We start from the raw sequence: 15,711 nt of genomic DNA, 5'->3' as shown, positions 1-15,711 counted from the left end.
CGAGAGCATGAAGCAAACTCCCGGTCCTGACAAAAAACCCTTTTATTAATTGACTGTGAATTCTTTTCCTTCACATCCAGCAAAGTCTTTCAAGGGAGGATTTGCAGTCACAGACCTTATTTGGCTTGGAGAGCTGCCAAGCCGAGATCTGTAAAACTTGGCAAGGAGTCTCACGAACCAATTAAACAAACTAATTGTCTCTCCTGCAAACTCCACTCCCCTTTCGCTGCTCTTTTATTTCCTCTGGGAGGGGCCATTCATCGTCCACCTGTGGCCTTACTCCCAAGTTGACCCCTGTTCTTTAGCTGTTCCCTTCGTCTGGCAACTCTGCACATGCGCACACTGGGAACAGGCTCCAGCTGTTCGTCTGCCTCACTGATGTCTGACTCCGAAGGCAGCTGATAATTGTCAGACGGCCCTGGCCCTCTCTCTGCCTCCGACACAAAAGCCCTCCTCACAGCCTTCCCCAGACTCCAGGACTGGCCAAGGTTCCTCCCCAACCTCCTCACTGTCTGAATCTGCTGCCAACTCTGCTGTCCGCTGGCGGGCCACAACGCCTGTTTGAACAAGCTGAGATTAAAAGCCGCAGCCAAGGTTTAGAAGAGAGCTGCCTGAACGCTACAGCAAAAACAAATTAACAGTCCTGGTTTATTACTTTTCTGGTTTGGAGTCGGTAGAATGCCGCCTGTCTTTTTCCTTCCTGCTTTCACTTTCTTTCTTCTCCGGTAATGCTTTTTTCCCAGCAGGTTCGTTTTTGGCCTGGAATCAAACAAGGAAAAAGGGGTGATTTGGGGGCCTGGTCTAGAAGAGTGGGAGAAATCAAATGGCAAGGAACCCACCCTGTTCTGAATCGCAGGCAGGACGAGGCCCAGGGGAGTCGGGGGGGGGGGGGGGGGGGAGAGCACAGTGCAATCATCTCCGAATGTTCCATAAGGAAAATCAAACATAAGAGGTGGAGGAATAGAGAAAGGTTAAAATTCTTCTCCGGGATGTTTCCTTTGACCTTAACATGTACTAAAATGTATGCGGATTAAATTCAGCGGGTGGGCGGTTCCACCACAAAACCGCGGAGGACAAAATCGCGCTCGACGAAAGCGCGCATTTGACGTCATCACAGCGCGACGAAAACATCGCGCTGTGATCGAAAAATGTAAAAATAAAGCGAAAACCTTACCCTAACCCCCCCCAAACCTAACCCTAAACCTAACCCTAAACGTAACCCTTAACCTAACGCTAAACCTAAGGCTAACCCTTAACCTAACGCTAAACGTAACCCTAACGCTCTAAACCTAACCCTAACCCTAACCCTAAACCTAACCCTTACCTTTATGTGAATCGGCTTGCTTTAATTTTATTTTTATTTCAATTTTTAATTTTTTTTCGTCGCGCTGTGATGACGTCAAATGCGCGCTTTCGTCGAGCGAGATTTTGTCCTCCGCGGTTTTGACGGGTCACGGGGTGGGCAGGGGGCGGCCTTGATGCTCTCTAAACTAGGTTCTTTTCCTGCAGACATTTCGTGACCCAACAAGGTAGCACCATCAGTGCTAGAAGGGAGCGTGGGGTTCGCTCTCTTCTGGCACTGCTGAGGTTACCTAGTTTGGCTCATGAAACGTCTGCAAGAAAACAACCAAGCTCAGAGAACACCAAGGACCCCCGCAGTTCAATCCTGAGCTACAAATATTCTCTTTACCAATAACTAGCTGTTAACCTGGTGTTGCTCGGTTATTTGTTTATCCCAATCCTGTATTAGGCGGTCACAAATGTCTGGACCAAATGTAATTTCTAATATTGGATTTTTCCCCCTTACTAGAGGGCGCCCCCTCGTGGAGTACCGTGAAGCCGTTACCATGGCAACGCCACTGTGCTGTACAGTAGAAGCCATTTTATGGCAGTACAGTAAAAGCCAGTTTAAGGCACAACAGGCTGTATCTTAACAGAACATCCACCCCGAGGGGTGTTAGGGGTATCTTACCCCCACAGTATTTGTCCCCCGAGAGTAAGTCATCTGTGTACCAGGTTTGGTTGAAATTGCTCGAGGTGTTCCAGAGTTATGCTGGAACATACACACACACTGAATCTAAGTAATCACTTAGACCAGTCTTCCTCAATCTGATGACCTCCAGGTAGGTTGAACTCCCAGAGTTCCTCATTAGCATAGCAGAGAGAATTCTGGGAATTGAAGTCCCTGAACGATTTCATGTAGGGAAGACTATTTTGTTGTGGCTGGTTAAGAAGTCATCACTGTGACCAGGGTTCATATGCTGCCTAGAGCTGAAGGGACCCATCTCTGGACCTTCCAGTCTCTTTCCTACCACTGCCATCTTATCTACTGCATGTCCCTCTCCTGGCTGGGAACGATGTTGGTTCCTCTCCTGGATGGGAATAAAGTAAGTCCTCGACTTACAACAGCTCATTTAGTGTCTGCTCAGTTACAACAGCACTGAAAAAAGTGACGTATGACCATTTTTCACACTTATGACTGTTAACAGCATCCCCATGGTCATGCAATCGAAGTTCAAGTGCTTGGCAGCTGACTCATATTTGTGACTGCAGCGCCCTAGGTCACGGGATCAACTTTTGCGACCTTCCCACCAGCAAAGTCAGAGGGGGATGCCAGATTCACTTAACGACTGGGTGGCTAATTTAATCGCTGCAGCGATTCCCTTAACAACTGTGGCAAGAAAGATCAGGAAATGGGGCAAGAGCTTGTGCTCAATCCAGACAAGACCGAGTGGCTGTTGTGTTTCCCTCCCAAAAATTTGGTTAGTATTCCATCACTCAGGCTGGGGGGGTGAAATTTTACGCCTCTCAGACAGGGCTCGCAACTTGGGAGTCCTCCTGGATCCACAGCTGACTTTAGAACCTCATTTGTCGGCTGTGACCAGGGGGGCATTTGCCCAGGTTCGCCTGGTGCACCAGTTGCGTCCCTACCTGAACCGGGAGGCACTCGTAACAGTCACTCACGCCCTCGTGACCTCAAGACTGGACTACTGCAATGCGCTCTACATGGGGCAGCCCTTGAAGAGCATTCGGAGACTTCAACTGGTCCAGAATACGGCCGCGCGAGCGATTGTGGGTGTACCTCGATACACCCACGTTACACCTATCCTCCGCGAGCTGCACTGGCTTCCAATCGGTCTCCGGATACGCTTCAAGGTGCTAGTTATCACTTATAAAGCCCTTCATGGTATTGGACCTGGGTACTTGAGAGACCGCCTGCTGCCAATTACCTCCCATAGACCCATTAGATCGCACAGGGTCGGCCTCCTCCGGGTTCCATCCACTAGCTAATGCCATCTGGCTACGACCCGGGGGAGGGCCTTCACTGTTGCAGCTCCGGCCCTTTGGAACGAACTCCCCACGGAGATTCGGACCCTCACCTCTCTCCCTGCTTTCCGAAAAGCTGTTAAAACCTGGCTGTGTCGGCAGGCCTGGGGTTGATGAGCTCCCTTCCCCTCTCGACAGGTGTGGTTGTTGGTCATTTTAAATGTCTATTTTGTACTTGTGTTTCCCTTTCCCGTTTAAGTTGTTCGCCGCCCTGAGTCCCTTTTTGGGAATAGGGCGGCATATAAATAAAATAAAATTTAAACTTAAACTTAGCCTTAGCAGCAAAAATGTGGGGCAAAAGCCTTTTGTAACCAGCTGATACACTTTCTACAGTATGTAAAGAAGGAGGAGTTGTATGTTTGTTTTAAAACAAAAAAAAATTTTTTTACAAAAAAAAATGTGGGGCTCAATTAAGGTTGTTAAGTCGAGAACATCTTGTACATTAAATTTAATCGCTGATGAAAATTCTCACTTTTTCCACAGAAATCATCTTCCCGTGGAGCTCTGTCCTGTGGAGGTGGTTGATGCACTTGGTGGCTTCCTCAGAAGAAGACATGGTGACGAAGCCGTAACAGCGGGCCCCGGGGCTGCGGGCGTTTGTGACTACTTTTGCACCTACCACCTTCAAAGAGAGAGAGAGAGAAATGAAGATGACAAGCACTGGTTGGGTTTTACACATCTACACACTACTAGCTGTTGTTTGTTACCTTCTGGGAGAGCAACAGCATTAACACTTAGACTTATATACCGCTTTACAGCCCTTTCTAAGGGGTTTACAGAGTCAGCCTCTTGCCCCCAACAGTCTGGGGGTCCTCCTTTTACCGACCTAGGAACGATGGAAGGCTAAGTCAACCTTGACCCAGTCAGGATCAAACTCCTGGCAGTGGGCAGAGCCACACTGCAATTTCTGAATTCTCACGACTGTGCCACCTCAGTTCATCCTTCCTTCCTTCCTTCCTTCCTTCCTTCCTTCCTTCCTTCCTTCCTTTCCTTCCCTTCCTATCTTCTCACTTAGCACTTACTGTATTTTTCCGAGTATAAGATGCACCTTTCCCCCCATAAAAGAGCATGGAAATGTTGGGGCGTCTTATACATCGAATACAGCCAATTTTGGCCTCCCGAAGCGGCCCCCTCGCATCGCATTTTTGTGAAAATGGGAGAAAAACGGGGGCATTTTTGCCTTCCCCCTACCCCCCAGAAGCATTCTGCAGGCTTCAGCAGGGCTGGGGGAAGAGAAAAATGCCCCCACTTTGGTGAAAAACTGGTGCATTTTTGTCTTACCCCAGCCCTGCTGAAGCCTGCAGTTCCTGGGGGCCGGGGAGGACAAAAACTTTTTTTTCTTACTTACCTCTTTGAAATCTTGGTGCGTCTTATACACCGGTGCGTCTTATAATCCGAAAAATACGATATATGCTGCTTTATAATACTTTTACAGCCCTTTCTAAGCGGTGTTCAGAGTCAGCCTCTTGCTCCCAACAATTTAGGTCCTCATTTTACTGACCTCGGAAGGATGGACAGCTGAATCAACCTTGAGCAAGTCAGGATTGAACTGCCAAATTGCTGGCAGCCGGCAGTCAGCAGAAGTAGCCTGCATAACCATTGCGCCACCATGGCTCACCAAGATATAATGTGTAAATGAAGACACACATATATCCATACCCATATATGCCACACACACACAGAAAGAGTCAGGGAGATGTGTATGTGTGTGTACGTATATATGTATATGTATGGGGCATATATAGGTATGCATATGTATGTATGTATGTATATATGTATGTATGTTTTGAGAGCAGGCATCAGAATTTCATTTTTAATGTGTGCCAGTGTCCACAGAAAAGTGACGTATAAAGGTTATCTCATCTTTATTTAGCCATGGCTTATTAACTAAACTGTGACAATCAACTAGGCTTTAAATACTGTTTTCTAAGCTGTAACCCATTCAGTGTGTTGTGTTTACTCCACACAGCAAGCCACATTATGGTTTTGTATTATGTGTGGGACCATCCGATGCTTGCAGACATTCGTGGCTGTTCAATCAGTAAGTCACATCCGATTCTTTGGAACCCCATGGACCACACACGCGCGCGCGCACACACATACACACACACACACAAACAAATAATGCCCCCTGGATGTTAGATAATAAATCCTGTAATTCCTTCTGGGTTATGTAGCATGGAATTTGAAGTTCAATGACTGAACTAGATTAACTGGTTAACTTCTCAGGACACGATTTGCAAGGGAATAATTTTGCAAGGATCACATAAATCTGTCAACAAGCATCGTTCTGTAGCAAAGGTAGATGAATAATACCCCAAAATATCACGCTTAAATAAAAAATATGGAGCAAGTGGCCAAAAACAACCCTTATGTAGGGTCCTCTTTTTTTTCTCATTTCCAATTTAAAAATTACTACTTTAATCAAAACATTTATCTGGCAATATTGAACCAACAAAAGTCATACCATTTTATTTCTATTCACCTTACCTTGCCATATTTGCTAAACAGGTTCTTCAGATCGGTTGCTCTGGTCGAAGAGGAAAGACCACTGACCCACAGATTTCTGCCAGAGCTAGGAGTGGAGCGACCTATATTTGGGCGTGGGGAGAAGGGAGGGAGAGGAGATATCAAACATCATCATCAGACAATTCAGCGTTACTTCCTGGGGAGGAACAGCCCAAGCTGTGTTCGATAAGGGAGGAAGGAATAGGAGCATGATTAACATGCCTGATGTAAAAACAACAAAGCTAATTACAGGTGGGAAGCAGGTGGATGGGTCTATCACGTGCAGTGGCCAAAATGATTAACATTGTATAAAGACAGGTATCGCTTTAATGGCTTTTACACTCTGACGATGTTAGCGGTGGCTAACGAAAGCTTTGTGAGCAATATATTTTAAAGTTCCGGAGATCGCAATGTCTGTTTCCACACACACACACACACACACACGCACGCACACGCACACACACACACACAGCCATAAACTTACCCTTCTCATCTTTGGAAGCACTTTTAGCCTCTGCATCCTCATTTGAGCTGAAGACGAGAAAGAAAAAAAGATAAGAACATTATTCTGGAAAGCCATGTGGAAAATGAACGGGCATGACAATGGGTGCTATGATAAATACCTACCAGAGGAAAAACCAAAAAGAAAAAGGGAAAAAAAGAATTGGGCTTTTACTAGGGAAGGGGGCACAGTGGGTCTTTAAAAGAAAAAGAAAAAAAAAACAACCCAAAGGAAAGTCTCCGTTGACCACCAGAGAACTAACGTCTAATCAGGAATACAAAGTTAAGAAATGCAACCTTTTGGAAGATGGAGATGATTATATATATATATTTATATATTTAAAAAATATATATTTTTAAATGCTTTAAGGAAAAAAAGAGCAGCCAAACGTACTCCTACAGAAACAAACTGTATAAGGACAACTTAAAAAAAAAAAAAAACAGAAAATCTACGTCGAAGGATAAGCTATCGTCTTGTTGGGGCCCTCAGCAGTGGGGGTGGGGGGGTTCACTGGAAGGCATCACAGCACGTTTTTTGGCATTCATAAATAACCAACGGGCGAGGGGGGAAAAAAGACAGCATCTGGTCTAAAACGGAGAGAAACAAACCTCGTGTTCTGATCACCACCCTCTTGGGCAGAGGACTCTCTAGTGGCAGAAGGCTCCTCCTCAACATTAGCCTTCACTTCCATCTTCTCGGCCTCTGGACTAACCACTTGGGGACCTGTGTCCGATTCCGCGGTTTCCTCACTACAGGCTTCCAAAGTTTGGGCTTCTTTGCTACTCTCACCACCTCCACCTCCACCTCCACTCCTGCTCTCTACCGCTAAAGAGTCCGAGTCCGATTTGTCTTCCTCAACTGTCTGCTCGCTGGGCTCCCCTTTGGCTACCACTAAGAGCTTTGCATCGTCCTCCTGGTTCTTGGCCTCAGCAGGCTTTCCTGATTGGCTTTCCTTATCTACAAGGTCTTCGTCCGAGTGGGCAGGAGAGGTGGCAGCCAACATGTCTTCTTCTTCTTCTCCTTCTTCTTCTTTTTCCTCCTCCTCCTCCTCCTCCTGCTCCTCCTCCACGGCTTCCTGTTTGCCCGGCCATGAATTATTCGTTTCCTGCTCCTGCTCAGCTTCGGAAGTGTCTTCTTTTAGGGGCTCAGATTTACAAGTGTCACCCAAAATGTCGAGCACTTTCTCATTTTCTATGGATTTAACAGGAATAGAATGGCACAAGGTTTAATCACCAGGGAAACATAGCAAAGACAAATGCCGGACGGGCATGGCTGCCCGACTAACACCGAGAGAGAGAGCTTAAAGGCTAACACAGAGATTGGAAAACCCTCTGGGCCAACCACATTCACACGCCTTAAAACCAACTGCAGTCTAACACGGCTATCAGAGCAAGGCCTGAAAGAGAGAAGGAAGAATAACCTTTATGCACAATGCTTCCTGGGGCGTGATCCTTGGCTGTCTTCACACAACTGCGACGCCTTTCCAATTCTTGCCAAGACTCGCTTCCAAGCGTGCGGGGGGGGCGGGGTGTGTGTGCTTGTGCAGACGGCAATCGGTGCTTTTCGACTGTTTCGGCTTGCAGGTTTTACCAATATTCCTTTTAAGGAGAACTAAGTCCGCATGTGAACACCAGAAGAACTTCGGAAGTGATTCGAAATACGGTTGGAGTCCAGAAAGCAAAGTGGAAGGCCTTCCGCGACCTTCCGTCTTCAGGGCTTCGCGTAGCCACTTAAAAGATTTGATCCCTGCTTTGACATTAATTCAACTGCACCTCTCTAGCCAAAGTTACCATCCCAAAGCCCTGAGCGATATCACAGGATCTGCTCGGCACGTCTTAATGGCTCCTTTATATGTGGGGCCCGGTCTGCTCCCCGGTGAAGGGATCTTAAGCAAAATTATCCTCTCACAAAATCTGATCACTTGTGCGGTAAGGATCAAAGGTGCTCCCGCAGATCCGGTGATATGGCCAGATTTCCAATCTCTGTGGCTTTTCCTTTGGAGGTGTTCTGGACCGTGAACCATGTTAGAATAATGGGCTACAGCTACTTATGGGATAAAAAACCAGAGAGTAACTCAAGGGACCGGTGTGCGAGACCTAGTGGAAAGTGCCCAGGAGGGGCAGAGGGTTTTTGAAATACAGTACCTGATTCCAAAGGAAACTCGTCAGGTTCCTATTAAGAAACAAAAGAAAAAAAAGGGCTCAGGGTCCATTTGGCACGTGTGATTATTCGATTATTTATCTTTCTGTATCTTGCCCTCCTAGTCTTCTGTTGCAGAATCCTTAGTGCTCTCTGAGCTAGGTGGCTTTCTTGCAGATGTTTCATTACCAAACTTGGTAACGTCATCAGTGCTAGAAGGGAGGTACCTCACTCCCTTCCACAGCACTGATGATGTTACCAAGTTACCAAGTTACCAAGTTGGGCAATGAAGCATCTCCCCGTGGAGATTCATACCCTCACCACCCTCCAGACCTTCCGCACAGCCCTCAGAATCTGGCTATCCCGTCAGGCCTGGGGTTAAGACTGTAACCCGCCCGAATGATATGAATGTTGAGTTTTTAATTATGTATTCTCTTATATGTAAAAGTTTGTCTTCCTCCCCCCTCCCCCTTTTAAGTTGTGAGCCGCCCTGAGTCCCCCCAGGGAAAAGGGCGGCATATAAATAAACTTATCTATCTATCTATCTATCTGCAAGAAGACCACCAAGCTCAGAGGGCACCAAGGATTCTGCAACAGAAGACTAGGTTAAAGTTACCAAGGGACCCCACAGTTCAACCCTGAGCTACAAATACAGGCAGTCCTCGACTTACGTCCATAATTCAGCCCCAAATTTCTGTTGTTAAGTGAGTTTTGCGACCTTTCTTGCCACTGCAGTGGCTCCGTTGTTCAGTAAATATGGCTTTCCTCGGTGATTTTGCTTGTCAGAAGGTTGCAAAAAGGGGGACCATGTGACCCCAGGACACTGCAACTGTCATACATATAAATCAGTTGCCAAGTGAATTTTGATCATGTGACCAAGGGGACGATGCCATAGTTGAAAAATGGTTGTAAGTCGCTTTTTTTCAGGGATGTTGTAACTTCGAACAGTCACTACATGAACTGTTGTAAGTTGAGGACTACCTGTATTCTCTTCTGAGCCTCCTGGTTTTAATCCCTGCCTTTCTACTAATTTAGTGATGCCCTGGAGGCAGATGTTACACCACCAGCTCTCAACTTGAGTGCGATGCTTATCCTGGTTCACCATTTTCCTTCTACACCGGGGGTCCCCAATCCCAGGTCTGTGGATGGGCACCGGGCCGTGGCATGCCAGAAGCCAGGTTGTGCAAACAAGCAAAGCCCCATCCATGGGATTCAGGCAACACGTGAAACTACGCCCCCCTCCAGTCCACTAGTTATGCGACCCCCGATTGTAAAGAAAGTGTGTATTTAATTACTCATATAACAACTGCAGCTAGAATTGTATTTGCATAAAATTGGAAAATGGAAAAAATTCCCTCAGAGGGAGAGATGATTTTTTTAAAAAAAATTAGAGTGCAGAAATGATCAGGTTAATGTTGGCAATTAAGGAGAAGGAAGAATCAGAGTATTTATAAAATATGGGGATGTTTTTATCACTGGATAGAAAATGAATATAGACAAAAAGAAACAGAAAATTGAATAATTTGGAAAAGAAAGTAGAATTACAGGGGAGGAGTTGAATTAAAAGGCAATTGAAATGTAAATGTAAAGGCAAGATAAAAATAGATTTAAAATGATGTAACCGTTAAATATGATGACATAAAGATTGTACCCAGATGACACACTGTAAGATTAATGATGCAAGAGTGGTTATAGAAAAATAAAAATAAAAACTTTTTTTAAAAAAAGAAAGAAAAACCTCTCCCCATGGAACTTGTCTTTGGTGTCCAAAAGTTTGAGGGCCTCTGTTCTACACTACAACAGTATCAATAAATGGTATTTACAAGTCATCCTCATAATTATGATCATTGTACTACCCCACAATCACAAGAACACAATTCAGGCGTTTGGCAACCAACTCACAATTATAGCAATAGCATTTAGACTTATATATTGTTTCACAGTGCATCACAGCCTTCTCTAAGCGGTTTATACAACCTCTTATCCCCGACAATTTGGGTCCTCATTTTACCAACCTCAGGAGGACGGAAGGCTGAGTCAACCTTGAACCGGTGACTCATACTCTTGGCAGTGAGCAGAGTCAGCCTTTGTAACAATTGTGCCACTACAACTTCCTTCCTACCTTCCTTTGCAAGCAATAGCACTTTGACTTATATACTGCTTCACAGTGCTTTACAGCCCTCTCTAAGCAGTTTACAGAGTCAGCCTATTGCCCCCAACAATCTGGGTCCTCATTTTACCCACCTCAGAAGGACGGAAGGCTGAGTCAACCTTGAGCCTGGTGAGATTTGAACTGCCAAATTGCAGGCAGCCGGCAGTCAGCAGAAGTAGCCTGCAGTACTGTACTCTAACCACTGGGCCACCGCAGCTCATTATGATGGCTGTTGCATCTTGCAGTCACGTGATTGTGACATTCCCAATCAGCTTCCGAAAAGCCAAGTCAATGGGGGAAGCCAGATTAGTTTATTGATGACTGCGCGATTCCCTTAACAACCAGATGATTCGCTTAACAGCATGGTAAAAATGGTTGGAAAGCCAGGTCTGGTCATGCGATCACTCGCTGAATAACATCGCAGAGCAACCAATTGCACCCTTAAGTGGAGGATCGCTTTAATGGATTCCAAACATTCTCTGCTCTTGGCTACTTAGTTTCAAAGTTGCTTTTTGATAACTTGCATGTCAATGAATTGTTTGGGGCACCTGGAAAAGTTTCTGTCAAGAAGGCTATGAAGCTGTTAAAGAGATTTCTGAATACAGGTAGTCCTCAATTTATAACCATTCATTTAGGAACAGCTCAAATTTACAACAGCAACGGGACAAAGGGATTTAGGACTGTTTTTCACATTTACAATGGTCATGAGAACAAAATTCAGATGCTTGGCAACTCATAGTTATGACGGGTGCAGTGTCCCAGGGTCATGGGATCACATTTTATGACCTTCTGACAAGCAAAGTCAATGGGAGAGCCAGATTCACTTAACAACTGGGTTACTAATTTATAAGCTGCAGTAATTCACTTTGACAACGGTGGCAATAGGGGTCGTGAAATGGGGCAAAACTCACTTAACAACAGGCATTTGGGGCTCAATTGTGCCCAAAGTTTTAAGTAGAGGAGTGCCTGTACAGGTGCCCAAATACAATTTAAATGCATACTCACAATTCCTATTTAGGCAGGAAATTTCAACATGTCTTCAATACCCAACTGCAACTCCAGTTCTGATGTAGAACTAAAAATCTAATTATTTTCTCCAAGGGGAAAAAAAAAAAAAGACTCCAAGCTCATAATATTGTTGCAAAACTCCCAAATATTTCTATAGCCCCATTCCTGCCAGGAATAGAAGAGGGTGAAGCGTCTAAATCTGATGGAAGCTTGCTCAAACCATGGTGTGAGCATAACCTGGATCAGAACGTAACACTTTCTTGTTTAACCAAAAAATAAAATAAAGAGCAGGATTTTCCGCCCCGTGCAAAGAACAGAGAACTGAAAAAGAGCGTTAAACCTCTTTGCTTATATTATTAACCTCATAATCATACCTTCAGGCTTGCCAAATCATCGGATGTTAGATCTATGATGCTACTGGCCTCTTCAGCCTTTCCCTAAAAGAGATTTAAAAATAAATAAAAATTCATCACATTTCCTGAAAAGCTACCATTCCTTCACTAAAGTCAGGCCAGGAAATCGGGTCGCTCTCTCCTCGATCCATTATCCCCCCAAAACATGGTTGTTAGCCACATAAATCTACTCGCTTTCTCAAATAATAAACAAATATGAAAAACAAATGGAGCGGAAGAAATAAAATGTGATAGGACAAAATGAGAACTGTCTTTCGATGGGGATGCTTCAGTGGTTGATGCTGTTGTTTTCCTTCTGAATTCCTACCAGGTTTCAAATGGTCTAGGAAGCAGGGATCCCAGGCCAAGCCAACCACAATTGCTGGAATGTAACAGATCCACCATCCTTGGGGAACGTGAGGCTGGGAACAGGCTCTCTTATCATTTTTATACAGGTTGGATGGCACCAGTGGTGAAATCTAACAAAATTTTGCCACCGGTTCTGTGAGCGTGGCTTGGTGGGGGGGTGTCATGTGACCGGGTGGGCACTTGAGAGACCGCCTGCTGCCAATTACCTCCAATAGACCGATCAGATCCCACAGATTAGGCCTCCTCCGAATTCCATCCGCCGGCCAATGTCGACTGGCGACTACCCGGAGGAGAGCCTTCTCTGTGGCTGCTCCGACCCTCTGGAACGATCTCCCTGTGGAGATTCGAACCTCACCACCCTCCAGGCCTTCCGCAAAGCCCTTAAAACCTGGCTGTTCCGACAGGCCTGGGGCTAAAGAGTTTTTGCCCCCCTTCTCGAATGGTATGGTTGTGTGAGTTTTTAAATTTTGTATTGTTATGTCTCGTCTTTTTATTCCCCCGTCTGTATCCCTTTCCCTGATTGAATTGTGAGCCGCCCTGAGTCCCCTTCGGGGAAAAGGGCGGCATATAAATGAAATAAATCCAAATCCAATCCAATCCATGGCCAATTTTCCTCACTTTTTAAAGCATTTTTTTCCTACCTATTTGCCCAAACCGGGAGGAAAATAATGCTTTAAAAAGTGTGGGGGAAATTGGTTCTAACAATTGCATGGCTCACAGCTGATCCGTGTGATCGTCGGAACCATTTCCCCCCCCCCCACTTTTTAAAGCTTTTTTTTTGCTACTGGTTCTAGAGAACTGGTCAGAACCGGTACCATTTCACCCCTAGATTGCACATAATACAAGCCGAAAGCAACAAGGCAACACGCACTGAAAGCATGCCAAATTCAGAGACTTGCGCCTCCAAGCACACCAGAAACAAGCATGGAGAATCTGATCTGGAAACTATAAGCCAAACACCGCCACAGGAATACACATCCATATATTCAAGTCCAAATATTAGAGCTATACAGGCGGTCCTCAACTTGCAACAGTTTGCCTAACGACTGTTCAAAGTTACAATGGCACTGAAAAAGGTGACTTTTTCATAGTTAAGGCCTTTGCAGCAGCCCCGTGATCACGTGATCGACATTCCGACGCTTGGCAAACAGGTTGATACTTAATGATGGTTGCAGTGCGTTTTGGGGGGGGGGAGTTGTCACGGGATCAGCATCTGCGACCTTCTTAACAAGCAAAGCCAAGAGGGGAAGCCAGGTTCACTTAACAACCGTGTTACTAACTTCACAACTGCAGCGATTCACCGAACAACTGGGGCAAAACCCATGTCACCAATGTTCCGCTGAGCAACACAAAGTTTGGGGCTCCATTGTCGAGGACTATCTATACTGGATTTTGGATCCTCAACAGGCACGTCTTAGGCAAATTTCCACTTGCCTTCTGCTCGCTAACCTGGGCCAGGAAGGCGGGAAGCCGAGTTGGAAAAGGAGCCGCCACGAGCCTCATTGCAGGCCTTTGTATCCACCGTAAGAGAGGTTTATTAACTTGCAATAGGCCCTCAGGGAAGGCAATCGTTACCGCTCTGGTGGCATACAAGCCTGTTTGATGGCCCAGCCATCCCTGAAAGTCTTCTCCATGAAATGGGCCCTTATTCTACTATGTTCGCCCAGGGGACAAGATTGCATCTTGGTACTCCTCGATTTACAGCCGTTCATTCGCAGGTAAAGACGGCGCTGAAAAATGGGGCTTGGGACCGTTGCGTGGCAGCATTCCCTAAGGTCACGTGATCGAAACGCAAGACGCTTAGCCACTGACTCGTTTTTATGACCGTGGCAGTGTCCCAGAGTCACATGGTCCCCTTTAGAGACCTTCTGACTAGCAAAGTCAAAGGGGAAGCCAGATTCACTTAACAACTGCGTGACCTGACTCAACCCTTGCGGCGATTCGCTTCACCACTCTGGCGAGAAAAGTCGCCAAAATGGGCCAAAAAACTCCTTTAGCAAATTATCTCCCTTAGCAACATAAATTGGGGGCTCAATTGTGGTTGTAAGTTGAGGACTGCCTGAAAAGGAGTTGAGGGAAGAAAGGAGAAAAGGGGCATTATCTGTTAGCCCTTTTGGTGCATTTTCAAGCTTTCTCATTAAGGCCTGTTTCTCAACATTGAAGATTTTAAGGATGTGCAGACTTCAACTCCCAAAGCATGGCTGGCTGGGGAATTCTGGGAGTTGAAGTGCCCACATCCTAAAGCCACCAAGGTTGACAAACACTGAACACAGGAAACTAAGATAGAGGAGAGCCAGGGAAGAGTTGAGGCTTTGGGGTTTTTGTTTTTTCTTTAGGCCCGGGGATGGCTGTGGCTTTTAGAAAAGGGAGAAGGCTAAGCTTGTTTTAACTGAGACGGGACTTAAGTCTTCTTCGTGAGATGCCCTGCTTTGTCACAAGTGAGTCCTTGATCATAGGATCAAAAGAAAGCTGGGGGGGAGGGGGGGGAGAGATTCTCATAAATTATCCCAAATGCACAACAGTCCTCATAAAGCTTCCAATTCCCGAATTCTCCAGAAGGCAAGTTTAAAATCCACAGCTTCGGAAATCAGCCCGAAGTGGGTTTTTCATCAAAATAAAATTTGGATGCTATGCTAAACCGTGATTTGCTCCAATCCTTTTTGTGCGCCGAATAAACTATTGGCTAGATTCACACCAAAGTCAAACCCTAAATCATTCTTTTCATTGGCAGGGATGGAGGTCTGCAAAGAGGAATTTGAAATCCATTCTACCCAACTCATGACACAAATCTGCATTCAACAGTTCAGGCTACCTCTTGATCCTTCCCTGCCCCACAATTTAAATCTAGTTAAAAGGCTACAGTCACAGAATTGAACACCCCAATTGCAGGTAGTCCTCAGTTTGCAACCATTCGTTTAGCGAACCAAAGTTATGATACCAAAAACCATGATTTACAACTGATTCCCACATGTAATGGTCACGGCATACTCACATGATTAAAATTCGGATACTTGGCAATTGGCAGGTATATTTGATGGTGGAATCATGTGATCACCATTTGTGACCTTCGCAGACATCTTCCAAAAAATAAAGTCAGTGAGGAAGGCCAGATTTGCTTAATGTCGGCATGATTCACTTAACAACCAAGGCAAAAGGGTCGTAAAATTGGGCACCAGTCACTTAACAACTGAAATCCTGCTCTTAGGTATGGTGGTAAATTGAGGACTACCTGTAAAACAAACATACAGGGAGTCCTTGACTTACAACCACAATCGAGCCCAAAATTTATGGTTGTTAAGTGAGAAATTTGTTAA

At 45.5% G+C, this 15,711-nt stretch overlaps 1 protein-coding gene across 3 annotated transcripts in view; it reads right to left on the bottom strand.

Moving 5' to 3' along the window:
* LOC106550497 (scaffold attachment factor B2) overlaps positions 1 to 15,711 on the bottom strand; it is a 51,571-nt gene that overhangs the window by 23,691 nt on the left and 12,169 nt on the right. For all 3 annotated transcript variants that reach the window (XM_087703327.1, XM_087703328.1, XM_087703329.1), the window contains 7 exons: positions 12,011 to 12,073; positions 8,482 to 8,509; positions 6,946 to 7,528; positions 6,320 to 6,366; positions 5,818 to 5,918; positions 3,800 to 3,949; positions 656 to 759 (listed from right to left, as the gene is read on the bottom strand). In XM_087703327.1, the coding sequence (XP_087559453.1) occupies positions 656 to 759; positions 3,800 to 3,949; positions 5,818 to 5,918; positions 6,320 to 6,366; positions 6,946 to 7,528; positions 8,482 to 8,509; positions 12,011 to 12,073 (1,076 nt within the window). The remainder of the gene's footprint in view (positions 1 to 655; positions 760 to 3,799; positions 3,950 to 5,817; positions 5,919 to 6,319; positions 6,367 to 6,945; positions 7,529 to 8,481; positions 8,510 to 12,010; positions 12,074 to 15,711) is intronic.

This window comes from Thamnophis sirtalis, unplaced genomic scaffold (assembly GCF_051295495.1).
Source record: "Thamnophis sirtalis isolate CommonGarterSnake01/CBP01778 unplaced genomic scaffold, rThaSir2_p1.2 scaffold_1, whole genome shotgun sequence".
NCBI lineage: Eukaryota > Metazoa > Chordata > Lepidosauria > Squamata > Natricidae > Thamnophis > Thamnophis sirtalis.
Note: the sequence above shows the minus strand (reverse complement) of the source record. Positions and strands in the feature narration are given on the sequence as shown.